The sequence below is a fragment of the Pleurodeles waltl genome, chromosome 10, assembly GCF_031143425.1.
Source record: "Pleurodeles waltl isolate 20211129_DDA chromosome 10, aPleWal1.hap1.20221129, whole genome shotgun sequence".
Taxonomy (NCBI): domain Eukaryota; kingdom Metazoa; phylum Chordata; class Amphibia; order Caudata; family Salamandridae; genus Pleurodeles; species Pleurodeles waltl.
This window is the reverse complement of record NC_090449.1, coordinates 1,071,693,452-1,071,721,333: the sequence shown is the minus strand read 5'-3', so window position 1 is coordinate 1,071,721,333 and position 27,882 is coordinate 1,071,693,452. Positions and strand designations below refer to the sequence as shown.

The window sequence follows — 27,882 nt, the reverse complement described above, 5'->3', positions numbered from 1 at the left end:
ACCTCAAACTAACCCAGTTTCACAGATTGGGGGACTGCACTTCTTTAGAATGTTTACATCACTGCCCATTCTGCATGAACAAATATGTATGTAACAGTGAGCTGTGGTTGATGCTGTCAGACGTCGCTGTGCAGTATAGTAAGGTGGCGCTAGCCTCATCCAGAATTCTACGAATGTTGTTGAGTGTCTGCAGTGCTGCTGTTTCCTCGCTATGTGTGGGGCACAATCTGAAAGGAAGAGTGTTCAACATACTGTTTTTGGAGATGTGGTCGAAGAACTAGGAGGTAACGGCTTGATCTTGACTAAGAGCCTGACTTGGAACTCGGTGGACAAGTTACTCTGTCACAATGGTGACTGATATCCTGTCTGTTGTAATCTAAATTCCAAAGGATAGATTTTGGTGGACGGGATATCCGTCATCGCTGTGACGGAGGAACCCGTCCACCGAGTTCTAAATCAGGCCCTAAGTTGTGTAAATGCCAGTTCTCCTTGGGGGGCCTTCTATGAAGTGACATGTCCAGACTACAGAGCAAAGGTCAGCATCCTGGCTGCCCTTGAAGCAGTCACCACCCAGGTACCCGAGGCTTGTTATGTTATGTGGATTTGTAGAGTGCGGCTACTCACCTGTGAGTGTATACAGGCGCTGGGTGGGGCAGGCACGGGGGGGGAGATCATGTCTGTTTCATCTAGAAGAGCTATGTCTTAAGGTTCCTTTGAAGTCTATGAGGGAGTGCCCGAGGTATTGTAAGAGGTCGTTCCAGTTCTTGGTGTGAGATGTGAGAAAGAGCATCCTCCGCATCTGGCCTTCTTGAAGTGAGGGAGGTGTGCTTTTTGCCTAGGACACAGATCAAAGGTGTCTAGTGGGTTGGTAGAAGTGGAGGCGGTGGTTGAGCTACTTTGGACCAGTGTTGTGGCAAGCTTTGTAGGCATATGTGAGTACCTGGACCTTACATCTTTCCTGGACTGGGAGTCAGTGGAAATTGTTGAGGAATGGAGAGATGTGGTTATTTTGTGGGATGTTCAGAATGAGTCTAGCACCAGCGTTCTGGGTGCTTTGGAGTTGGCGTAGAATATGGCCTGGCATTCCGAAGTAGAAGGCGTTTACGTAGTCAAGTCTACTTGTGATAAGAGCCTGGATGACTGTTCTGCTGGTGTGAAGTGGGATTCACTTGAAAATTTTGCGTAGTAGCATTTTCAGGATGTGGACGCATGATGAGGCGAAGGTGTTGATCTGCCTGCTCATGGAGAGTTTGGTGTTGAGGTTGATCCTGAGGTTCTTGGCATGCTCCATAGAGGTGATTGAGTTGCTGCGTGATTCTTGCAATGTGGGGTCCCACATGTTGGGCTTGTCTTGAATGGTGGACCATTTGCAGGGGAGAGGGGTGAGGCAGGCGTTTAGATACATGACACATCGGAAAGTATTTATTTCTGATCCATATGATAAATCATAAACCTTGTATGTAACACACCGCCTTAAAGAATACCATATCTCAATTCATTATCATTGTAGTTCTCATTCAGGGTCACTGGAACTATAAGGCAGAAGAAGGTCAAACTATGCAGCAGGGTTGAGTAAATTGCACATCAAGAAATGGAACGTTATGTGGCATAATGTTGCGCATTTTGCTATAGTAATACTTCATTATTTAGTCACTTTTACACTGTTTGGGTGTTGGTTGTACCTCTTTCATACCAGTTCAAAATCCCAATATAGCAATAAGCAACAGAAATGTGACCAGTCAGCCTTAGCAAAGCGCCTTACGCTGTGTGGCAACATGTGGTGCTGCATTTTTAGTAACTTTTGAACCATTTGAGCTAGAAACAAATTTATTTGTTAACATCTGCAGATTATGCTGCAGATGATGGATTATGTGGCAAATCTGGCAAATCTGTATTTATGCGAAAATTGCTACGGTCGCACAATCACATAATTCCAGTGACCCTGTTCATATTTAATGTAACAAAGAAGCCAGTAGTAGTTTCATAAACACATCCTTAACTTTCTTATTACAGCTGCAGTTTAAAAAATGAAAAGAGACAAGTAGCAGTTAACTATTTCCTCTCAACCATCCTCCTAAAATGCAGTATTTCCCTGAACAGTAGACACCTGCAGCAGCATAATTGTTATTGCACTGCTGGAGTTCACAACAGCAGCAGCACATTTTTTGCACTATAAATGTATTAATGTATAAATTACCACACATTCTATAGCATGGTTACTTCCTAAAGTACCCAGGTCCAAGTGGGACATGGATGAAGCATGTCTATACTTACCTTCGGTGCATAGAGGGCATCGGTGGAGCATGCATGCCACATGTGGTTGTGGCCACAATGGATTCCATCTTGTTTTCCTACATCCAAGTGATATCCATCATGGAGGGTGGAAAGAGCCTCAGGCAGCGAGGTGAAACGCAGGGCTCTTCCAGAGGATCCGTTGCCATAGGTCAGACTTGGGTGTGTTGGGTGTGATGCAGAGAGCCACTATGAAGCTTAGAGAGCTTCATTTGGCTTTTATTGCCCTGTTGGTCAGTGATAGGTCTCGCTCTCCCCTCTCTGCACTGCATCAGTGGAAAAGGGGGAGGGAATGTGCCATATTTAAGGCACATGGTGCATTGTTTACTTTTCCCACCGCTCTGCAGCACAAACTGCTGCCTAGCGCCAATGCAGGCACCCGTGCACCATGGTGCAAGGGTGCCGCTGTCGCAAGCAGGATTGTTTAAGTGCAGGAAGGGGCACCTTCCTGCACAAAACAGTCCTGAGAGGCGTATTCTCTGATGCAGCACACATAGAGAAAGTAACAAGGAGAAATAAAGATACGTCTCCTCGTTATGCCTCTCCTGGCGAGACGCATATTTTTGGCACATTCTGAGGTTTACAAGGACTTGTAAATCTGGGAAAGTATCAAAATCATGGGAGTTGCGTAGGAACAGCGTTACTCAGCCTTACGTTACCAGGGCAGAGTAACGCAATGCAGTGATTTGCACTGCGTTGAGTTGCTCCAGATTTTTTGAGCCACTTAAAGCCACATAAAAATCAGACTTAGAGGTTTGCGTCATGCATGTATCATGTTGCGTGGTGCAAATGTGATGCAACCCTCTCATAAATATATCCCTTAGTTTCAAACACATTTTCGTTTAAGGGAGAGTTTTAACTTGAAAATGTATTCTCAAAACGAACACTACCTCCTGTCTATACAATCTTAGGTTGTGGCTGTGTACACCCCCAATACGTCTGAGATTGATATTTTAGGAATATGTTATTACATTTTGAACATTTCACTGATCTTATTCAAGCAGATACTATAATATATGTTGAAATGCATGTGCCAAGCTCAGTTTTTAATAAATGGAGCGTGTTACCCCAGAGGAACGGTATTAGCTGTTAACTGACTAGGTTGATGCATACATGGGTAGGGTTCAGGTGGTACCTCTGTCGATCACCTGTGAAGGGTTTAGTGAAGGGACAAAGAGGAGGCCCTGGGTGTGAACTGCAGCTCCCATGGATGATGCTGCTGTAGGAGTGGGAAGATTATGGCAAGAGCAGAGAGTAGGTTAACAGGTCTTCAAGTGAGCAGACGGGGCCTAGGCAACGTTCATCCTCACTAGTTAAAGGAGATGGCCAAGTGCAGTGCAGACGATGATGTGCAGCACTTCTGAAAGGGGGGCTGTCAGTGTGGTTTTTGTTCAATGGTGAAATGCTCACCAAAAAGTGTGCCCACGAAGTGCTCGGGGGCTCTGCTGGCTAGCTGTTAGGGTGGCTTTGACAGATTGGATAGGTTGTGTCTTCGGGTGAGAAGTACGTATGGTCAGCTTTGTGATTACCAAAAAGCAAATATTTGTGATTCTCTTTTTGGTAATCGCAAACACCATGTACGAAAATGTGCTTTGCACTTTCTGCGATTCCCAGTGGGTCACAAATAGACTTACCTCATTAATATTCATGAGGTAGGTCTCACATTGCAACCTATTGGGAATCACTAAAATCACAGAGATGGTGGCCTGCTGGGGACAGCCGACCACCATGTTGGATTTCTTTTAAATAAAGCAATGTTTTTTAAATGAAGACGCATTTCAAAAACAAAAATGAAAGGTTTTCTTTTCCCCTTCCCATTTGCGAATGGGTTACCACCTCCTTGAAGTAGGTGGTAAAATGCAAATGTTTTATGACCGCATTTCAGTCGCAAAACATTCACACATACCAGCGCGAGGGACGCTATAAACACGCCCCTTCCTAATACCAAATCACAAACTCTATTTGCGATTCGGAAATAGTTTAATGAATCACAAACAGGGCATGCAAACAGCAGCAAAATGCTTTTTTTCTGTCGAAAATGGCCCTATTCTGCAAATCAGACCGTTTGCGACCCAGAGAAAGATTTGTACAACTGGCCCTTGGTTATTTTACACTCTACGGTGGTTTCACATTTTCCCGTTGTATTTCTGTGACAGTACTGGTGTTTTCTAGATTTTTCTGTCTTATTCCTCCTTTCCTTTTTCCGCTACTATTTCCCCATGCCGAGACCAGGGGTGTAACAAAGGGCCACGCAGCCCCCACGGTGCGGGGGTCCCGAGCTCCAGGGGCCCCCTCAGCTCAGTACAGTATGCACAGGCGACAGGCCCCTGACTAAGTCCAGGGTGGAGGGGGGCTCTACAGATACTTTACAGGGGGGCCTCTTTGAGTTTTGTTAAGCCTCTGGCCTAGATGGGGAAAGATGTCCTGTATGTTCCTAGGCAGCAGCAGTTATTCCATCACAGAGTCTCCCTGGACAGATGTGCCCATGACAGGCCGAGGTTCGTGGCTGACCTGAGCTACTTCTGGGTCTGCGCTGCCCGCTCCACCGTTTCAAAGTAGTGTCCAAGAATCACATTCCCATACCCTGTGGCTTTCGATAATCTGAAATAACTTGTGTATGTTTCTGTGTATTTATGTACATTGCTGGTGTCACAAGACCTTAGACAACCTAAAACAATTAGCTTCTTCAGAGATCCATTTGGTAGAATAATCATGAAATTAAGAGTATTCTACAATCTATTGAGTGAGGAACAGGTACGATGAGGATAAGTTGGCCCTTTTGTTTGAATTGTTTGAGCAAGATTGAAACTCTTAAAAATATTATCAATTACCTTCAACTGTATAATTGATATATATAGCAAATATATGATAAATGTACCTGGTTTATGATAAATTATGAAACACAAATAGTTCTAGATGGAAACAATATATCCTGTTACATGTAATTCATGGCATTTTGGATAAAGTTTGTAAACTATTTTTTCATGTATATGGCCTCAGCGCTCAATTGAGGTTTGGCATCATAGCAAAAAGGGCAGAACTGGAGTTTTGCATATTTTGAGCTTAAACCCCTTTATAAGATCTATGTGCTAATTGCACATCACTGGGCAGAGCTTTCAGGAAGCACTGGACCAGCATAATCCTGGGCTGAGAAGGAGGCCACAAATGTGCAGGAGGCTTCAGTAACAATTGTACAGTAAGCTAGGGCCAGATGTAGGTAGCCAAAAATCTGCGAGTCGGAAATTGCAAGTCTTTGCGACTCGCAATTTCCGACTCGCAAAACGGTATCCAACAAGAAGAAGCGACTTCATTTTGCGACTCGCAAATGAAGTCGCACCGCAGATTGCGAGTCCGCTGTTTGCGAGGTCGCTATTTGCAACCTCGCTAAAAACGAACACGCAATTTGCGAGTGGGTGTCGCAAATTGCGACTGTGCCGCAAATTGCATGCAGGTGCAGCAGAACACTCTGGAAAACACTTCCTGGCTCTTGATGATGACATCACAGCCAGGAAGTTTACAAATACACCTGGGAGGAGGGAGGACCACACCCATTTCCAACTGCTGAACAACTACCAGGAGGAACAGCAGCAAGAATGGAGGACTCTGGCAGGAAGAGGAAACTTAAATTTTCAGAGAAGGAACTGGAGGTGCTGACAGATGAATGCTGCCAGCACCATGATCAGCTATTTGGAAAGGCTGCCCTCAGTGTGCCAGAGTCTGATAAAAGGAGGATCTGGCCTGACATCCAGGAGAAGGTAAATGCAATCGGGGTGAGCCACAGGAGCATAGATGAGCTGAAAAAGAGATGGTACGACCTGCGCTCCAGAACCAAGGAGAGGGTGGCAGAGTGCCTCTGGGAGATGAGGGGCACAGGAGGAGGCCCATCCACCGTCCCACCACCCACACCCATGGAGGAACGTGTGCAACAGACCCTGGAGCCAGAGGCAGTGGCTGGAATAGGAGAGCTGGACACGTCAGCGCCAGGAACATCAACAAGTGAGTACCATGAAACATGCATGTACAACCATATCTGCCATACCCCCACCCACCCAGTACACAGCAGCATGCACAACCAAATTAGCTCCATTTCAGAGTAGCAACCACCAGAATGGTGCATTATGGGCAATGTAGTCCAGTAGGCAGCTGATAAACAACAGTTTATTAGGAAGCATACAACAGATGGTAGATACTGACAGTGTGTTCCCTATGTCCCACAGGTCTCCCACAAGACATCCCCACCAGCCAGACTGTCCAGGGTGCAGAGGTCAGCCAACAGGCAGCACAGGACTCAGGAGCAGCCACCACAGGGCCCAGCACCACCCGACCACAGTCCCCTCCAGCTGCACCATTGGACATTTGGGAGATTGACCCAGCACCCGGTCCCAGCCACAGTGCCAGTCAACAGGACCCTGATGCTCCACCGCGTCGCAGACGACGTGTCCATGTCCCTCCAGTGTCCCAGGGAGATGTAGGGGATTCCTCCATGGCCGCCGCCGAGGCAGCTCTCATCAGGGGTCAGCGCCTGCAAACAAGGCAAATGAGAGTCATATCAGGGGCCATGCAGCGAATGGAGAGAAATGTCACAACAGGGCTGGCACAGGTGCACACGGACTTCCAAAGCCTGAACAGTCATGTCGGTGACCTTGCACTCTCCATCAGGCAACTAGTGACTGAACTTGTTTCAGAGAGAGAGAGTGCAAGGCGCCGTGAACGCCAACTCATCCACCGTTTGGACCGCATGGCTGCCTCAATTGTCTGCCTGGCTGTCAACACAACAGGGCTGTCACGCTGCACAGTCAGTTTACAAGTAGACTTGGGCCACTTTGCAGGCGATGTGGCTCGTGGACTGGGACGGATAAGCCACGCTGTGGACATGATGGAGGCAAGACAGGTGGCTAGGGGCACGGCAGACACACCTCAAGATAGTGAGGAGGGCTCCACTGTCAGTAGTGCATCTGCCACGGACACCAGGGTTTTGAGGAGTGGCAGTGCATGTCAGGGATCTGCTGACACTCCTGGCACTAGCCATGCTGGGCGTCCCAGGCGTAGGAGTTGAGCTACGCACTTACGGGCAATTGAGGCACATGAGGTGAATGTGTCCTCATTGCAGGTGGACATTTACAGCCCCTGACCAACAGTTCAGTTCTTTAGTTATTTGGTTCACTTAATAAAAGTTCTTGTTTGTTCCACTTCACACCTGGGCTCTTTGTGTGTGACATTCGTGTGTGTGGTGACAGGCAGCACATACCTTCCAAAGTATTGGTTTGCAATGTGGTCCGTCTCTGTCTGCCTTGATTTGCAATGCTTCTATCCCCAGGATGGCGATGTGGTAGCTCTTGCTCGTCATCCTCCGAATCTGGGTCTTCTGTGGTGAGATGTAGCCCACGTCTGGTGGCAATGTTGTGCAGTATAGCGCATGCGCCAACGATCTTGAATGCTGTTATTGGGGCATACTGGAGGGCACCTCCACTTCTGTGGAGGCATCTGAATCTTGCCTTCAACAGTCCAAAGGTCCTCTCTATAACATTTTGGGTCCTCTTATGTGCACTGTTGTATCGCCTCTCAGTCTCATTGCTGGGTGTTAAGTACGGGGTAAGTATCCATGGTCGTAGTGCATATGCACTGTCACCTGTTTGGCAAAAATGAACAATGTTAGCAGGGCATGGATGCTTTCCACATTGACCTGTGTGTATGTCTTCAAGGTGTATTCAGCTATACCTAGGAGATATCCGTCTCCAAACTCCCCACGTTCTAGGTGTTGGTGTATCCCACTATGCCTGAAAATGTAAGAGTCATGTGTACTCCCTGGAAATTTGGCTACCATGTCGGTGATTACATAATGGGCGTCACATACCACCTGGATGTTCAGTGAGTGGGTACACTTCCGATTGCGGTACAGATATTCCAGATTTGCAGGAGGGCATATTTGTATATGTGTCCCGTCTACACACCCTATTACATGTGGGAAGTTGGCAAGCCTGTAGAATTCCAACTTGGTGCTGTTAATTTCTGCCTCATTCCTGGGAAGGTATATGTATCTGGACATGTGTGTGAGTATGGCATCTAAGAAACATCTGAAGAACCGTGAGAGTGCACTTTGAGATACCCCACCTGCCACTGCAATGACCCCCTGATAGCTACCCGAGGCCAAGAGGTGCAGTGAGCATAGCACTTGCACATGTGTGGGGATGGCGCTGCCGCGCACAGTCTGGCGTTGCAGCTGCGGATTGAGTATATCTATTAATTCTTATATTGCTGCACTGCTGAGTCTGTATTTATCATGTATCTCCTTCTCAGTTTGTTGGAAAAGTGTCTGCCTGGTTCTGTATATCCTCTCCTGTCTCTGGCTCCTCCTCCTCCTCTGCTGTGCGGCTATCACATATATTTCAGCCATATTGAGTAACCCAGATGCTTTCTGGGTCTCCTTTTATACTTTGGTTCTGGTTACCACCTGCTCTGAGTTAGTGGTAATTTGGATGTGCAAAATGGGCTTTTTGCGACTAGTCAAAATTTGCGAGTGGCTTTTTCATATGGTTTGCGACTCGCAAATTGCGACTTCCTATTTGGGGGTCGCACAATGGTGTCGCAATTTTTGAGAGTCGGTAATGGCTCGCGTCGCTATTTGCGATTCGGAAATGGGGTTTTTGCATCCCATTTCCGATTTTGCGGGGTCGCAAATAGCGATTCGGGCCATTTGCGACTCACAAAATTTTGCTACATCTGGCCCCTATTCCTCATTTATCTCATGGACACCCAGAGTCTGCTCGTCTTGCCACATGGGGGCTGTCAGACCCCTTTCAGATGGCCACGGGGCACGTAGGGGCTACTGGGCCCAACCATGGTGGGTGAGGACGTTTACTCCTGATGTCCCGGGGCCCGACCTACTACGGATCCCGCTCAACTGGGCCAAGTCCCCCTTCTGCACTTGACTCTCAGCGGCAGCGGTGGACAACCTGTCACAGGGCGCATGGATACAGTTTAGTGAATACGACTCATAACTCAAAGTGCACCCAGCATTGTCAATAACTTTATGAGAAAAAGAAGCATTTGATTTCTAACTCTACACAGGCAAAGGAATAAAGACACCCCTTAGCAACAACACAATCTCAAGTTCAGGGCTCTAGCGTGTGTCCCACCCTCTGCCTTGTAATGTGATCTTGGTTATTTCCCATTTACTGGTGGCTGCATTCAGGGAACACTTACTAGTAGGCCGTACTCAAACATTTGTTCCCCTTTTACCCTTTAGAAACGTAGGGCCTGATATAGATCTTGCTAGAGGAGAATATCAAATGTGACGGATATCCCCTCTGCATGAATATACTCATTACATGCACTGACCATTCATGTACAACCCAGTACTGCTCTACCCCTGTACTGTACCCTTTCCAGGCACACATACATCCTGCGCAGTCACTACTCCTGCGCTATGCAGCACTCCAAATCTGACTGATATATGCCAAGGGTGAGTTAAGCCACAACAGTGGGGCTTTTAAAAGGTGAGTGAGCCTGTAGGCCTCACTCCAGTGACACGGGGTATAAAGGACCTGTTCACTCCTACTGAACACGGCACAGTATGCTGCCACCACCATAGTCGTGCTGCTTAACTCTTGGTGAAGGCTACAGCCTTCCACCAATATGAGGGTATCGCTCTGGGCGCCCCTCCCAGTCCAACAAGACCGCAATCCGTGAGACATGTCTATGTCATGCGCACAGGCATGATCTGTGTTTGCCTATGATAACAAAAATCAGAATTAGGGTTCTGTGCAACAGTACAGATAGGCACTCAGGGCAGGGGCACACACCTTTACCGTGCAGAGGACTTTTGCGTCCCAACAGAAGCATTACCAAGAACTTTGGACAATACGTCTACTTTTTCTATGGTGCTCAGAATGTTCTTTTGCTACCACTTTGCATTGTTGCGACCCTGCTTCATCAAATGCGATGTTATTATTTTTATATTATCCCCTTGGCGGGCCGCCGTATTATGGATTCCAATACAACTAGTTTCCAGAGGGTTTCACTGAGGGTAATTTTAAACAGCACATTTCAAACCGTGGCTCTTAGTGTTTAGTTGTCCATGTGAAAGATGGCTTGGCTTTCCTTTCAGTATTTAGTTTTTGCTTAAACGCCATACAATTACATTTTCCATATCTGTCAGGTATCCAGGATCCAAAGTATTCACTTTTGCCACTCACAATTGAGTGTGCAGCATTATAACAGCTTCAAAAGTGGTATGTGAGTCACAAAAATCTTGCTTTCAAGCTCCAATTGTGCAAACCGACAAGAAAGATTGCTTTTTTAGTATAACCATCAGAGCTTAATTTGAGCCGGTGGTTTCCGGCGCTCAGCACCGGCATTTAATTGTCAGCCCCAGGGCTTATGATAGTCTGCCACATGGTGGTGCTGTTTGCCTAATTTAGTGATCAGCACAGCAACAATTCTTTATTAATTCAATATATTTTGTAATAACTAATACCTGCCACCCAAGCCATTCTTATAGCTTTGGTGACCTGGAATAGTTTGAATTGTCAAACATGTCGGAGTGTGATGGTTAGTACTTGTGTTGGTTTCATCGTTGGCAGCGCTGGCAGGGACAATAGGTGGTACACTGTAGTGGCTTTCTGACGAGGGTCCTGGAACTTTTTTTTCTTACAAATTAAGCAATGAGAAATATTTCATGGTGTGACACAAGAGGGTTGGTATTTTTAACAGCAGCATTTAGCACTCATCGGTATTTTTGTATATAGGGAAGTTTTGATAATGAAAAATGTGTTTAAAAGTAGTAGCTTTAGTTACTTTGACTTACTAAGGCCACACAAATGGTTGGAAATAGCCTGTGATTTTAACCCACTAGCCTGTGATCCCAAAATTAAATGATCACTGAATTTACTGATTTAAGGAGTGGTAGCAGACAAAGGGGGTCATTTTGACCTCGGCGGTCTTTTTTCAAGACCGCCGAGGGACCGCGGTGCGGAAGACCGCCAGTGCAGGCGGTTTGCCACTTGGCCTATTATGACCGTTGGCAGCTCTCCGTCCCTTTACAGACGGAGAGCCGCCAACAGCCATACTGGCAGAGGCGGGGAAGTGGAGGTTGCTCCACCTCCACCGCCACGCCAACAGAACACCGCCCAGCGAATCACATTCTGTGATTCGCCGTGGCGGTGTTCTGTTGGCGGTGTGGTGTCGGCGGAGCTGCCCCCATGGCTCCCGTCCCCTCCTGGAGGATCGACGGACCAGGTAAGTCGATCGTCCGTTAGGGGAGGGGGGTGGGGGGTGTTGTGTGTTGTGTGCGTGCATGAGGGTGTGCGTCTGAGTATGTAGAGGGGGTGTGTGAGTGCGTGTATGCTTGTGGGGGTGATGCGTGTTTGGGAATGAGTGCGTGTATGTCTGTGGGTATGTCTGTATGGATGTGTGCGTGTATGTCTGAATGTGGGTGTGCGTGTCTGACTGTGTGTGGATGTTGGCATGTATGTCGGGGTGTGAGCATGTGTGTGTTGGTGGTGCCTGCATGCGTGTCGGGTGTGTGTGAGTTCTGTGATGTTGGGGGTCGGGGAGGGGGGCCCTGCCACCTTTGGGGGGTGGCGGGGGTGGTGGGGGGTATAGGGGAGGGAGTCGGGGTGGGGGTGAGGGGTGGGGGAGACCCCTATCAGTGCCAGGGAAGGAATTCCCTGGCACTGATAGTGCTTACCGCCATGGATTTCATGGCGGTTCAAACCGCTGGAAATCCACGGCAGTAAGCCAGGTCCAAATACCGCCGGCGGTATAGTGACGGCTGCCGGGCTGGAGACCCAGGTCTCCAGCCCGGCGGGCGGAACGGAGAACCGGCGGATGACCATGGCGGTAACCGCCATGGTCATAATTCCACAAGGTGAGACCGCCAGCCTGTTGGCGGTCTTACCGCCGGTTCTCCGCCTTCCGCCAGGGTCGTAATGACCCCCAAAATCTTTAGGAGATATGATGCTCCAGAAATGCTCGTCTACTGCTAAATTGGTATAACTAAAAATAGGGCTCCTAGTTTTAAATTTTTACTGATTTTTGCAGATAAATACAGAGAGAAAATTATTTATTCTTCTGTTGTATTTATTTTTAAATACAGGAAAATAGGCCTTCTATGGATTATTTTTTTTCTACTGTCAGTCACGAGGGCCAGGTCAGTAGGCGTACAGACTGAGGGGTAAGGGAGATGAAAAAGACAATTGATTTCCTAATTAATCCTAAATAAGTCTACACTATATACTGCTGAAACCTTTTGTACATTCAAATGCGAGTATGCATTTATCAGTTAAATAAATGAGGGAAAATGCCCATTTCAGCTTCATGTATACAGAAAACACAAAAAATGGATAAATACAGAAAGAATAAGCAAAAAATAAATATGGAAAAATGCAGACAGAAATGTCGAAAAATAAATACCATAAAACCGGGAGCCCTAATTAAAATGTATTTTCTGAATTATAATCATGAGACCGCATGATCCTGAGTTATATCCTGTAGCCATTGTGTTTCACATTATTTTTCAATTTTCTTTGTTTTGTAGACATCTGAAACTCATCCTAAAGACCTGACCCAGCACTCCAGGACTCATTCATCTCATGGCAGGACAAGCATCATCTGCCCTGCTGGGCATCTGCCTGCAGTGTCTCCTCCTCAATGTTTACTGCCAGGAACCCCAGATCATCAGTGACTTGATAAGAACATCAGCAGCCCCACAGGTTCCAAGCCAAGAGCTGTATAATGCACTGGTCCCACTGGGGGGTGTCCAAATCCTGGGAGCCTCCAACACAAGTGAGGAGCCAGCTAGGGTCTTTGAGCCCCCAGGGCCCATGCCCCCCTTGTGCCTCATGCCTACCGAGATCCGACATGCCTTCAAGTACGTCAACACTGTGGTGTCCATCGCCATCTTCATGGTGGGCATCATCGGCAACTCCACCCTACTCCGCATCATCTACAAGAACAAGTGCATGCGCAACGGGCCAAACGTGCTCATCGGCAGCCTGGCCCTGGGGGACCTGTTCTACATCATCATCACGCTGCCCATCAATGTGTACAAGGTAGGCACTGAACGAGTGTGTGCATGCATGTGCATGTTCATATGTGCAAAGGTCTTACCATGCCCATCAGCAGCCTAGTCCTGGGGGGCCTGCTCTACATTATGATTGCGCTGCGCACCAATGTGTACAAGGTATGCAAGTGTGCGTGGACATGTTATATGTGCAATGGTCTCACTATACTCATCGGTAGCCTGGCCCGGGGGATCCCTTCTACATCATTATCCTGCTGCCCATCCATGTGTACAAGGAAGTTGAGTGTCTGTGTGTGTTCAATCAGCTCACCATAGTCTTTCGCAGCCAGGCCCTGGGGTCCTCTTATATGTCTTTTTTGTGCTGCCTATCAATACGCACAGGGTAGGCTGTGAAAGTGTGTGTGTGTGGGGGGGGGGGGATGTGTGTGCGTCTGCTGCCCATCAATATGTACAGGGTGTGTGTGTGTATGTATATATATATATATATATGTGTGTGTGTGTATATATACATATACATATATATATATACATATACATATATATATATATATACATATACATATACATATATACATATACATATACATATATACATATATACATATACATATACATATATATATATACATATACATATACATATATATATATATACATATATATATATGTTACCTAGTTGTGGTCATCAAATCTTCATGACATTTTCAAAACTTATACTCTGTTGAGTTCAGCTTCTCTCTTGAAAGTTTTGGGGTGTTCCATCAAGTAGGGGCACAGAGAGAAAAAGGGAGGGTCCCAAAGCACATTTTCCCCATTCAATTTTCCATAGGACCTTTAGACACGCCTACAGCCCGAACCACTGAACAGAATTATACCAAATTTGGCACCAAGCTAGATTTTCTTCCACAGATCACGCTTTTTGTGATTTGGTGTGAATCCGTTCAGTAGTTGCAGAGAAATTTAAGGCCAAAAACTATAGATATATGGGGACGCGGATCATCCACGGATCCAACTGTCCCCGTGTCGATATCTGATTAGCTGCCAACACTTCAGCGAGGAAGTGTTGGCAGCCATCTTGGAACACGGTTTCAGCCAAGTCCCAGAAAAAAAAGACAACAAAAAAAGAAAAGCTCAGGGTAGAGTCACCCTGGCCCCCTAGCACTGGTGCTAGGATTCCTAAGGGACCCCACAAGGGCTAATAAGCATTTAAAAAAAAAAAAGAATTGGAAAAATCCATGGATTTTTCAGAGATTTGTTTATTTAAAAAAAAAGTGGTCACCCTCGCTTTTTTAAAACTTGCCCCCGGTTGGGCCAGGTCATGGGGACATCATGGAGGAGGGGGGCACACGGGCCCCCTCTTTGGGATCTAATAAGCCTCGGGGACCGCCACCCCTTGGGGTAAAAATGCTTTAAAAAACGTTGGGGGAGGGCCTATGGCCTGCCCCTCAGCCCCAGGGACCACCACCTCCCGGGGCGATCAATTTAATTAATGCAGGGAATACACTTTATTTGGAGAAGGGTGTACATGTGCCCCCATGCCCTGGGGGACCACCACCCCCGGGGCTACACCTATTTATGAGCAAAGGCCTTGCGCCTCCCACGGCTACCCTGTGGACCACCACCCCGGGGCAAATCTTTATTAACAGAAAGGAGGTCATATGGGACCCCCAAGCCCTGGGGGGTGTTGATAGGCTCCAGGGCCTGCCCTGCGGCCAGACCCTGTGGTAAACTACCCTAACCTCTCAACCCCACACTGTGCTCAGCCCTATGGCCGTGCGCGGCGGGAGTTGTCCAGGGCCTGTCTCTCTGGTTGTGAGAATAGGTGTGAGAGGGTGTAGCTGGAGGCGAGAGTGGGTGTGAGAGTGGCTGTCTGGGCGTGAAAGTGGATGCATTAGTGTCTTAGTAGGTGTGTCAGTGTCTGTGTGGGTGGGTGAGGGTTTCAGCAGGTCTGTAAGTGGGTGTGTGCGTGAATGGGTCTGTGAGTAGGTGTATGAGTGTCTGAGTGGGGGTCTGTGAGTGGGTGCACAAGGGTCTGAGTGGGTAACGTGAGTGGGTGCGTGAATTGGTCTTTGAGTGGGTGCGTAAGGGTTGAGTAGGTGTGTGAGTGGGAGAAAGATTGAAAAAGAGAAATTGAGAGAGAGAAAGAGTGAGAGGGAGAGAGATAGGGGGTCATTCTGACTCCCGCCGGGCGCGGTCACCGCGCGCCCGGCGGGAGCCGCCAAAATACCGTACCGCGGTCGGAAGACCGGGGCGGGTATTTTGAGTTTTCCCCTGGGCTGGCGGGCGGCCTTCAAAAGGCCGCCCGCCAGCCCAGGGGAAAACGACCTTCCCACCATGAAGCCGGCTCGTAATCGAGCCGGCGGAGTGGGAAGGTGCGACGGGTGCTACTGCACCCGTCGCGTATTTCACTGTCTGCTATGCAGACAGTGAAATACAAGCGGGGCCCTCTTACGGGGGCCCCTGCAGTGCCCATGCCATTGGCATGGGCACTGCAGGGGCCCCCAGGGGCCCCGCGACACCCCCTACCGCCATCCTGTTCCTGGCGGGCGAACCACCAGGAACAGGATGGCGGTAGGGGGGTGTCAGAATCCCCAAGGCGGCGCAGCATGCTGCGCCGCCTTGGAGGATTCTGACGGGCAGCGGAAAACCGTCGGGAGACCGCCGGTTTTCCTGCACTGACCGCGGCCAAAGCGCCGCGGTCAGAATGCCCTGCGGGGCACCGCCGGTCTGTCGGCGGTGCTCCCGCCGACCCTGGCCCCGGCGGTCTGAGACCGCCGGGGTCAGAATGACCCCCATAGTGTTTTGGGCTTTGCTGAATGAAATACTTAGAATGAGATTTTTCTGGACATATTGAAAAGACAAAAGTATTTGTCAATTAAAAAGAGTGAGATCAGCTTTTATTATGAACCTTACATTTTTGAAGTAGAAAATATTTAAAGTAGGGAAATAACTACATACAAACCTGGACTAGAGCCCTCAACTTTCAGTGTGAAGGTCTGTGACCTTAACCATTATGCCACAGCTGATTTATTATTTTATTTTTTTGGATAAGTCATTGCATGGAGAGACCATTGCAATAACTCTCTCTTAATCTCTCTCTCTCTTCCATCATATTATGGGATTAAAGAGAAAGAGAGAGTGACAGGACTGCAGGGGGAGCCTCAAGGCTCCTGTGGCAGACAACATTGCTCCCACAAGAAAGGAACTTCTTTAAATAGCAGCTCCCTGCTTGTGGGAGCAATGTTTTCATCTGTCTTCCCTGCACGCATATTTGCCTTCACTGTCAGAATGCGGACTTTGTTTGCTGTCAGCTCCCACCAAGCAACAGCAAACAGCTATGTCCCAGTATGGTCATCCCAGGACATAGCAGAAGCCGGCCCTCATCATCATTGGGTCCTTGGGGGGGGGGGAGGCGCATGGCCCCCCCTCCAATGAGCATAGCCCCGGGGAGGTGGTGGTCCCTAGGGCTGCAGGAGTCTGAAACTGACCCCCTTTACTTTTTTATTATAGCCCCGGGAAGGTGGTGGTCCCCGAAGCTGCGGGGGGTGCTGCGCGGCCCTCGCATCATATTTTTTTAACGCCCCTGGGAGGTGGTGGTCCCCGGAGCAGCAGGGGGGGGCTGCGCACCCCCACATGAAATTGCTTTTTTTTGGTGGTGGTCCCCTGGGCGGTGGGGGGTGTTGCACGGTCCCTCGCATTTAATTTTATTTAAGCCCCAGTGAGGTGGTGGTCACCAGGACTGCGGGGGATGGGCAGCCCTCATACCTAAATTGTATTATATATAAGCCCTGGAGGAGGTGGTTGCCCCTGGGCAGTGGGGATTATGGGAATGCCCCCAGGACCTGGCCCACCATTGAGTGGTGTCTGTGCTATTGCTGTTCAAAATCCCTATGGAAAAATGAATGGTGAAAAAGCATTTTGAGACCCTTCCATTTTTCTCAGCCCCTGCTTGACGGGGAGAGAGAGGAGAGAAGAGAGAGAGAAAGAGAGAGAGAGAGAGAGAGAGAGAGAGAGAGAGAGAGAGAGAGAGAGAGAGAGAGAGAGAGAGAGAGAGAGAGAGAGAGAGAGAGAGAGAGAGAGAGAGAGAGAGAGAGAGAGAGAGAGAGAGAGAGAGAGAGAGAGAGAGAGAGAGAGAGAGAGAGAGAGAGAGAGAGAGAGAGAGAGAGAGAGAGAGAGAGAGAGAGAGAGAGAGAGAGAGAGAGAGAGAGAGAGAGAGAGAGAGAGGCCCTGCTGGTCGTCTTATATATGATGCCCATCAATATGTACGGGGTAGGCTGTGAGTGTATGTTCAAGTCTGTGCATTCGGCTCACCACACTCACAGGCAGCCACACCCTGGGGGACCTCATCTGTATCATGATCGCGCTGACCACTAAAGTGCACAAGGTGGGCTATCAGCTAAGTTTGGCACAAAAATGTCCTTGCCTGGTCTGCAGTGGGATACTAATGAAACCATGAGCTTGGAATAGTTACACACTGGTCTTGGATGGGCTCCCAATGAAAATCTATGGAAGGTCTTCAATATTATGCAAGATTTGTAACCACACATTAAAAGAAAGTAGGAAATACCTTATGAAGAGTGCCTATTAACTTTGTTAACATCAAAACTACATAAGAACAAATAGGACTAGAGTAATTACAGAAAATACCTTTATTAAATGTGGATATTAGGACCTTGAGGATAACTCTCTACATTGACAGGGACCGCCATCATGTTCGTTCCTGTCGGTGTAGTTAAAGTTTGATGGACAATACCCATCAACCATGACAGCCGGCCGTCAAACTTTTCTGAAGTTTTCTGTTTTCCCCAAAAAAAAATTCAGTCCCTTACCACCAGTCTTTTCCTGAGAGTGATGGATAGGGAAAAAAAGTATTTACGCAGTCCACCCTAAACAGGGCCAGCAAAGTTATTGGGGTGGAGTGCACTGTGTTTATTTATCACATTTTGTTCCTTTGGTTGGTGGGCATCTATAACCGGCAGGAAAGAAGCAGCATTGAGTTCAAGTTGTATACTTTTCCTTATGATGCTATGTTATCAGCAGTTGTTTCACTAGCATCACAGTTTGCATCTACCAGCTGCATAATCACTAGCTATCATTTTGATTTGTGACATGCATTTAATCTCTCGCAACCAGGTCTTGAACTATAATTGTTGTTTTATACAGTGAGAAAAAAAAACTGCATTGGCAAAGTCAATAGTTCTGGCCTATGCAAGCTGGTACGATGATTAATAGCTTTATTATATATAGAAATAAAATGGATAAAAAGAAAACACACACACAAAAATATTTAAAAAGGAGAAGGACTAGAAAGAAAGCATAAACTACTGGCCCACCAACCCTGGTACCGAAGTGCACATCTCTGTGTGTGTGACCAATCACACCAGAGTCTCCACTGATAGCAGACTGAACAGAGGCCCTATGGGCAGAGAGAGGTATTCATTCTGTTAACTAAAACAGTATACAGTTTTATAGGTAGTACTACACATTTTCTAAACAGGGGAAGTGACTGAAGTTCTATCACTCTACAGAAATCTCCTCCCACACTTTAATTTGCACTTTAAAATCACCCTTCTCAAAATCTCATTCAATGGTAGCTCAGTCAATCAATATTTTTCTGTTCAGAAAGTGAGCAACCTTCGATGTTTTCGGACCTCAGCCCCACCGTGGCTCACAGTGCAAGAGGAGAGTCAGGGTGTGTTTTCAACTGTGTTTACCTGTTGGTTTTAGTGCTTCCCAAGGTTTTAGATAAACGTGCTTACGTTTACGGAAGAGAGAGCAGTCCTGATTCCCACAGTCTGACGGGGCTGGAGTTTCAATGCTCGACGATTTCTACATCCTCCAGAAGAATAAAAAATGTTCTGGCTAACGGGTCATGAATTTTCAATTCTATTAAGGACACAGAGGCAAGGATTATGTTTCTCCTTTTTCACAACTGGAAAACACAGCAGCCAATCATGCAGCAGCCAATCATGCAGCAGCCAATCAAACATTAACAAAAGCAACAGCTGTGAGTGGCCACGAACGTCAAGATGGCGGTCGCACTCTAAGAGTGCTCAGGACCCCTCCGTCATCCGTCCGGAACCTGCCACTATAATCGATCCCTGGAATCCTTGGCCGTGATGCGGGGACTGCCTGAGTACCTCCCGGCTCCCGTGGGTCCGAGTCCGGGACTCCGGGAGGCTGTAGCAGTGCCAGAAGAGGAGCGACCCCAAGCGCTGGGCCACGCCCCGGAGGAGGAGCGCCGGACGCCCCGGGCTGGGGCGTGAGTCGCGGACGGACGCCTCTGGGCCGGATCTCCCGGGGGCGCAAGGGTTGCGGAGAGAGGTGCTTTCCCCCTCGGCTTGCCTGGGGGAGCCGCGGCTGTTCGCGGCCAAGCGAAGGAGGGGCGGGGCCGGTGCCGCGGAACTCCGTGGCCGGCCTGCCTGAAGACGGCCGGGGCCCCGGGGCCTGGAGAGCGGTGCGGGGAGGCCGTGGCCAGGTCAGGCGAAGCGAAGAAAAGAAGAAAAAATCAAAGAGATCGCACCCCTGGGGCTGGAGCCCTCGGGGTTTCAAAAAAGATCCTGCCAGGCGGTGCTGCGGGCTCGACCGGGCGCCGGCTGAGAGGAGAGGAGAGGTACCTGCCCACCCCGGAGGAGCTCCCGGACCGGCGCTTGAAATTTGGAGCGCCCGGGCCGGACCCACGTCGTCGCAGCGGGTGAATATGCAGAGCTGCCGGTATACATGGATAAGAAAGTAAGGAGCGAAGGAGAGTTTCAAGCTGGCTTAGAAATATGAGGGACTCTGCCCGACCCTGATTCAAGCGAGGCCAACGGAAAGGAGTGGGGAGTCGCGGGAGACCTAGGCGACCGGGGTCCGGGCGTTGCCCAATGACTTGTGCCCACCGAAGCACCAATTACGCCAAACTGGCCTGGAGGCGGTACCCACGAAAGACGCAGGGACAATAGCGGGGACGTCGGGAGAGAGACTGAGGTACCTATGGGGTCCAACGGTTCACCAACCCCCCTGGCTTGCAACCGGAGTAGAGAAAGGCCCCCCGCCGGCCATCTTGGTCCTGAGGTCGCCTTGTGACAACGCAGCAGACTCCAGTCCACTCGTGGACTGACTGGAGGCCCTGAAGCCCCTCCCGGAAATATTGCCCAACCAATAGACCCCCGTCGGACTGGACTCCGCCTCGGGGGTGGTCAGCTGGACTCAGAGCTGCCTCGGACAGAAGGGACACGAGATCTTAACCGCGACCGGGCCCCACCTTAACGGGGGCGTAACTGTGCTTACTCTGCAACACTGACACAATGGGGAAGGACAGAGCCCCCAAGCAAACACATCCATCCCAGCAGAAAATTGACCAGTTCACTACGCCGGCGGCTCCACGATCCGGAGGCGACACCCCACCCACCGATCAAGCCGCAGAAGGGGTCAACACTATCCTGCTTGCAATCCAAACCTCACAACGTCCAGTGGAATCCAAAATTGGAGAGGTGAGAGAAGAGATGGGCCTCGTGAGACAAGACCTCAGAAACGCGGTGGGCCGAATCACAGAGGTGGAGACCCGTGTTTCGCAAACCGAGGATGACCTGGCCGATCTAAGATCCAAGGTAGCCAACCTGCAAACGCGGACCGGAGAACTCCATCGCAGAGCTGAGGATGCGGAGAATCGCTCCAGGCGCAACAACCTGCGCGTCGTTGGCATGCCAGAAGGAGCTGAAGATGGCAAGACCACCGAATTCCTGGAAAAATGGATTAAATCCTGGATGCCAGAGAACTCTCTTTCGCCATGGTTCGCGATAGAGCGAGCGCACAGGGCCCTGGCCCCAAGGCTTCCGCCGGGGGGCCCCCGGCATCCCCTGATTGCACGCTTCTTCAACTTTAAAGACCGTGATGCCATCCTCAGAGAAGCTAGATGCTCCCCCAACCTCCTCTGGGACAGTCAGAAAATCTTGATTTTCCCAGACTACTCACGTGAAGTCCAAGCTAAACGTCGATCATATGAACAAGTGAAGCAGAAGCTGAGAGCTATGCAACTCTCATATATGCTCCTCTTCCCGGCTCGCCTGAAGGTGATCCTGGCTGATAAAGCGCATTTCTTCGAATCGCCTGAGGAGGCATGGGACTGGCTAACGGAAGAGGGCCTGAGAAGTCGCAAAGGCCCGACCGGTCCGCCCAAGGACCCCAAAGGGACGCGCCCGAGTATCCATGCGGACGCGAGGAGGGGCCGGAAGCGTACCAGATCCAGGCGTGTCAGACTCAGAAGTCCCAGCAGCCGAACAGAAGGGTGCCTGCGTGACCCAAGATCCTCCACCGGAGGGGGGCCCGACCGACAACCTGGGAGATCGGACCGCGGGAGAGGAGAAGATAGATGATCGCTTGAGCCAGTCCCCCGACCTTGGTTGATGGGGATCCCGCGCGCGCTGGACTCCGGCTTGTTGGGACCCTCCGGCAGCGCCAGGTACCACTCCACGCTGATGGAACAGGGATGCACGGGGGTTACCACTCTGCTGTGCGCCCCAGTGACTTTACCAAGGGTGAGGGTCTCCCACTAAGTTAATTGCAATTGATCCGACATGCAGGAGGGGTCCACCACTCCACTCAGAGGCAGTCTACATGGCTGTATTGCCCCGGTTGGGCTTTAGGGCGACAGATGCTTCAAGGGTAGAAGTGTGTGGAGGGGGGAAGTTGGGTTGTTTAAAGCTCACATTAGGGCTTAGTGTAGTGGTTAGGATAAGTCACCGAAACAGCACCGACACCTATTGTATAGATTCCTCTCACTCAATATGTCCGTCTCTGGGTCCCAAGTTGAGTCCCTAATTTCCCATTACACAGATATGGTGCAAGTGGACCCCCCACTGACACAGATCTTATCCTGGAATGTTAATGGCCTCCTCCACAGTGGTCCTTCTACAGGAGACCCACCTACTTGGCACCAAGTGCCCCATCCTGGCTCGTGCAGGTTTTGACAAGGTTTTTCACGCAGGATTCACAAGGAGTTCCAGGGGGGTGTCCACCTTTTCCACCGCTCACTGCCAATAGTAATTACCTCCACTACATCGGACCCACAGGGCAGATTCGTAACGGTGACCGGTACATTACACGGTTCAACGGTTAATTTTGTGTGTGCATACGCTCCCCCAGCCTTCGAGGCCTTTCTATCAAATCTACACCGGACGCTCATTGCCCTCCCACAGGGGCTCACACTCATAGGGGGAGACTTTAATTCAGTCTTGGACCCCAATATAGACGTAACCGGACCTGTCTCCTCGACCCGATCAGGGAGATCATCCATCCTGAGCAGGTGGATGATAAAGTTGGGACTGTGTGAGGTATGGAGGACATGGCACCCCAGGGCACGACAGTACACCCACACTTCGGCGGCACACCACTCTCAAGCAAGAATTGATCTGGTGTTTATGCCTGCCCTGGACATCTCTAGAGTCACCGGTGCTGAGATATTGGCTCGAGGAGTCTCAGACCACTCCCCAATCCGCATCCGACTGGGGAGCGTAACCCCCAATCAGCGCCCCACGTGGTGCATGAATGCATGGTATCTACAGGACGATGATTACACCTGTGAAATAAGGGACCACCTTACCCAATATTTCGATCACAACCTGGGGTCCGTTCAGTCCCCGGGCACGATCTGGGCAGCGTGCAAAGCCACACTTAGAGGCTACGCGAAGCATCGCGTTCGCGCCAGTGAGAGGGCCCGGGACCGACAGGTGACAGCCCTCGAGGCCAGAGCCCTCGCGCTGGAACGCTCTACGACCACTGCCACATCAGCCTCAGTTCTGAGACGCCTAACGGCAATCAGGGAGGAAATAAAGCAATTGGTACTCGAGGCCGCAAAACATGCTTGGAGGGCTTCGGCGGCTCGTGTGTATGGGTGGGGTGATAAATCGGCAAACTCCTTCATTGGTTGGCCACGAGCCCACTGGCCAACAGAGTTGTCCCCGAGGTCGTGGACGAGGCAGGCTTGGTCGCGAGAACCCCTAGTGGTATAGCGAGGAGCTTTGCGTCCTATTACGCTCATCTATACGTGGTGCGTCACGCCCACTAATTGAAAGGGAGTCCCCTCTCCTGAACGACATCACTCTCCCTAGCATCCCACATACAACTAAGATGCTCCTGGATGAAGCCATAAAATTGGCCGAAATCATGACAGCTATCGCAGGTCTGACGTCAGGTAAAACACCCGGACCGGACGGGTTCCCGGCTGAGCTCTACAAAAGATGCGGGGACCTCTTAGGCCCCCACCTACTTAATATGTTTAACGAGGCAGAGAAGATCGTCCGCTTCCCCGATGGGATAGACTAGGCCACAATAGTGGTGATCCCAAAGACCCAGCCACCCTCACGTGATCTCTCCGCCTATAGACCAATCTCCCTGCTGAATGCAGAGATTAAGGTACTATCAACTTTACTTGCTACAAGACTGAAAGCGGTGCTCCCCACATTGGTGCACCCGGATCAATGTGGCTTTATGCCCTCCCGCAGCACCAGACATTGCATTAGGAGACTACAAGTCGCACTGACTCAGCGCGGCGCCCTGGCTGGATCCCCTCTCGCTTTACTCCTAATAGACTTTGAAAAAGCCTTCGATACAGTGGACTGGTCATATCTAGAACAAGTCTTAAGAAGGAACGGATTTGGACCCAAATTTCGAGGCCTTGTAAAATTGCTTTACTCCAACCCAACCGCCCGTGATCAGGTAAACGGGTGGCCTCTGATTCATTCCCTATCTGTCACGGAACCCGCCAGGGATGTCCGTGTCACCGCTGCTCTTCGCCCTTGCGATTGAGCCACTGGCCAAGATGTTGAGAGAGGACTCGCTGATAACGGGCTGGGCATGGCCCACAAGCCCAGAAGACCGAGTCGCATTGTACGCAGATGACATACTCATTTACCTTTCCAACCCAGCAGCGAGTGGCCCTCGTGTCTTAGAACTCCTGGACCTCTTCTTGCAAGCCTCGGGTCTAACTCTGAATCCCAGTAAATCCCTGTTGATCCCCCTACACCCCTCGAGAGACTGCATAGACTGGCAGGAGAGCATCCCAATCCGTCGTAACAGTTTCAAGTATCTAGGAGTCCACATAACTCTGCTGCCCGAACTGACATGGGAACTTAACATCACACCACTTCTTAGGAAAACTAAAAAAGACCTCCAGCGCTGGCGGGACTTACCACTCAACACACTGGGTAGAATTGCACTATACAAAATGATGATACTCCCCAGCTTCCTATACCAGTTGCAAAACTTCCCATATCCAATCCCCCGGAAATGGATTAACGACATTGAGTCGAATGCACGCCTTTTTCTATGGCACGGCTCCCGATCTAAGCTATCCCTTACTACATGTCAAAGAGACGTAAGTGAAGGAGGTATGGGAATGTCCAACATTTATTTCTACTACCTGGCCATGCGCCTACAGGTGATCAACGACTGGCTGTCGGGAGGCTGGACGGACCCTGCATATAGACTAAAGCTCCAGATGCTAGGATATGGAGGGGTTTTCGACGCTCTATACGGAGGAGCGATCCACAGACCACCCCTGAGGTTACTAGGCTGGTATTGATGGGGTGGCGAGCGGCACAGAAGGCCACGGGGTGGTGGCCTCGACTAACTCAACGGACACCTCTTTGGCAGGGGAGATGGTTGAAGGAAGTTTCTATGCTAGAGGGATTCCAGAAATGGGACACTATAGGAATATCCACTCTGGGTGACATTTGGGGGGACTCACAAATCCGGTCCTTCGAGGAGCTTCAGAAATCGCACTCTTTAAACAAGACCCAATTTCATAAATACCTGCAACTTAGGCATGCCTTGCTAGTACACCTACACCCCGGGGATAGCATCCCAGATCACAGCCCACTCGAGGCGAAGGTCATGATGGGACACCTAAACAAAGGAGGGGTCTCCCAGATTTACCGAACTATCCTTGCAAATGCAACTCCCCCCCTTGAGAAGCTACGCCAGAAATGGGAGGGTTGAGTGGGCCCCATAGAAGACCTAGATTGGAGAGAAGCATTAATAGCCCCCCGGAACCTGGCCATATCTACACGATTTCAGCTGCTACAAACCCTCTACTTGCACTCAACTTACCTTACCCCTAAAAGGCTCCACCAAGCCAATCTCTGCCCCACAGACGAGTGCCCCCGTTGCTCTCAACCAGGAGCCGACTTCTTCCACATGATTTGGACCTGCCCAATTATAGAGTCATACTGGGGGTCGGTCCTGGGGGAGATCTCCGAGGTCCTACAGGCCAAGATAGAGTTATCTCCGATTCCAGTTTTGTTGGGGGCCATGGGCGAGATAGGGCTCAACAGAGCGAACCGAACCTTCCTGGGAGTGGCTTGCTTGGTGGCAAAGAGAGACATCATGTCAGAGTGGAAGGCCGTAAAAGCTCCGTCCCTCACCAAATGGAGACGAGGAATGGACTGGTGTGCAAGATGTGAAAAACTTGTATACGAAGTGAGGGGGTGCCCAGACAAGTACAACAGAGTATGGGGGAATTGGGACAGTCTACTGAACATTTGATTAACCTATGAGAATAGATTTCCCCAAAACTATTTGGAGAGGCCCTGTGGCTGGTGGGAAGTGGCGCATCTAGATGCAGTCCCTGCTTTGTAACGAGGGAAGGACCAAGCCCACTGGAGACAGGATGATGACGAAGCCGGACTTTATTGGGCACTGTGATAGGGAGGTCGCCAGATCCGGCGCTCTGGAGATCGGAGCATGCCTAGACCCTAATCCCTGTCCCAGTCACATGGAAGCCACTGAGGTTTTCAAAAGCATAAAGACTGGAAAGACGATCAAGTCGGATGTGACAGGTGTTACATCCCAAAGATGGTGTCGGGTTGTCGGTATTTGTATTGGTATCACTTGTTGTTATAATATGTTTTTATTGTTTCTTTTGCCTTAAATAAATAAATAAAAATCTTTATAAAAAAAGCAACAGCTACATTTCCCATCGTCCGGACTGTTCCACCAATCATGACCCATCTGACCATGTACAACCTCATGTGACCTCAGTCCTTCCTCTTTCTTTGCAAAGTCATAACAGCTTCAATAGTGCCTGAACAATCTGTCTCCAACATGGAAAACAGGAACTAACTGTAACCATCAATCAACTGAAGAACTCAAACTCGGTCTCCAGGAAAACTGATCCTCAGCTTCTGGTCATCACACCAGAACCCTTAACGGCCTGCGCCCAGACATCCTTCATGCCGTTTTCTTCTCCGTGCCTGTCAACAAGAAAAAACTGTCGTAAAATCTCATCTCCATCAGAGACACCAATAACATACAGTAGGTAAATGAATCAGAACAATATCAGACTGATTGCAAGCACCGTATACATCACCAACAATAATCATTATGACATACATAATCTAGACTCCTCAGGGTGGGAAAATATTCACCACTGTGTCCTTAATTAGAATTGAAAATTCTTGATGCGTTAGCTAGAGATTTATTATTCCATGACAGGACCGGATGCTTTGGATTCTGCTAGTTCAAATCTGTGCTGCCACGATTGAAGCCACATTCACAATTGGTTTGTGATAAAACATTTTAAAAGTGGTATCAGATGACCAGTCAGCTGCTTCCATATTGTCTTCCAGCCGAGAGCCTGCAGAAAAACCTTTAGAAGCCATGGTGCCTTGAACTGGATTCACTCCAAAACTGGGCACGTCGATTTCCGCTTCAGCCAACAACCACTTGACCCAACAGGCCAATTTTGCTGAAAAGACTGTTGGAGAGAGATAAGTAATTGTCCTAATTCATCTCTGTGAAATTCGCAGGTACAATCTTCATAAACTTTAAAACATTTTATCACTCACAATCCAATCTCTGTCAGGAAAAGTTGGATAACTTGCACAACATTAATTAGTCTTAATATACTTGAATTTACGGAAGGAGAACCCCGAGGGGGTAAATACTCTACCTGCTATATACAGAGCCCTCACATCAGAAACTCATCTACAGGAAATAAGACATGGAAGGAGAGTTAGCCAACAATTGTTTCCTTGTGAGATCCTCATTCGCTGGCCATGCTCGTAAAAACTGAAGAACCACATCAACATCCCACAAGACCATCTACTTCGGGTGGCAGGGGGAAACCATCCAGATACCCTCAGGAGTTTACATACTAACAGATGTTCCCCCAAAGGTTTACCCTCTAAATGAGGATGTCCCATCAAGATAGCTGAATGAACATTTTTGACTGTCCTATAGGCTAAACCTTGAGCGGCCAATTGTAACAAGAAATTGACAATCATCTGCACACTTGCCCCCAAGGGATCTGCGCCCAGTTCACCACAACAATGAACCAGTTGTTGCCCTGCTGCTGCATAACTCTTGTGAGTACTAGGGGCCCAAGACTGGGATAAGAAGAAAATATCATGCTCCAAAATGCCAGGCTCTTGCCACTGTCTCCTGAAATTCTCCATGAGCGGCATCTGTTCCTTGAGCACCAATGAATGAGGGAGACCTATAGGATCCGAAAGAAGGTCTTGAAATGTCCAGAAACCATTACTACGCCTTCCAAGAAGGGGTCACCAGAACCACCTCTGCAGTTTTAC

General features: G+C 49.3%; 1 protein-coding gene across 1 annotated transcript in view; it reads left to right on the top strand.

Moving 5' to 3' along the window:
• Window positions 1–27,882, top strand: part of LOC138262258 (endothelin receptor type B-like) — a 76,256-nt gene that overhangs the window by 13,900 nt on the left and 34,474 nt on the right. The window contains exon 2 of the mRNA XM_069212130.1: window positions 12,830–13,343. Coding sequence (XP_069068231.1) covers window positions 12,885–13,343 — 459 coding nt within the window. The 5' untranslated portion in view covers window positions 12,830–12,884. The remainder of the gene's footprint in view (window positions 1–12,829; window positions 13,344–27,882) is intronic.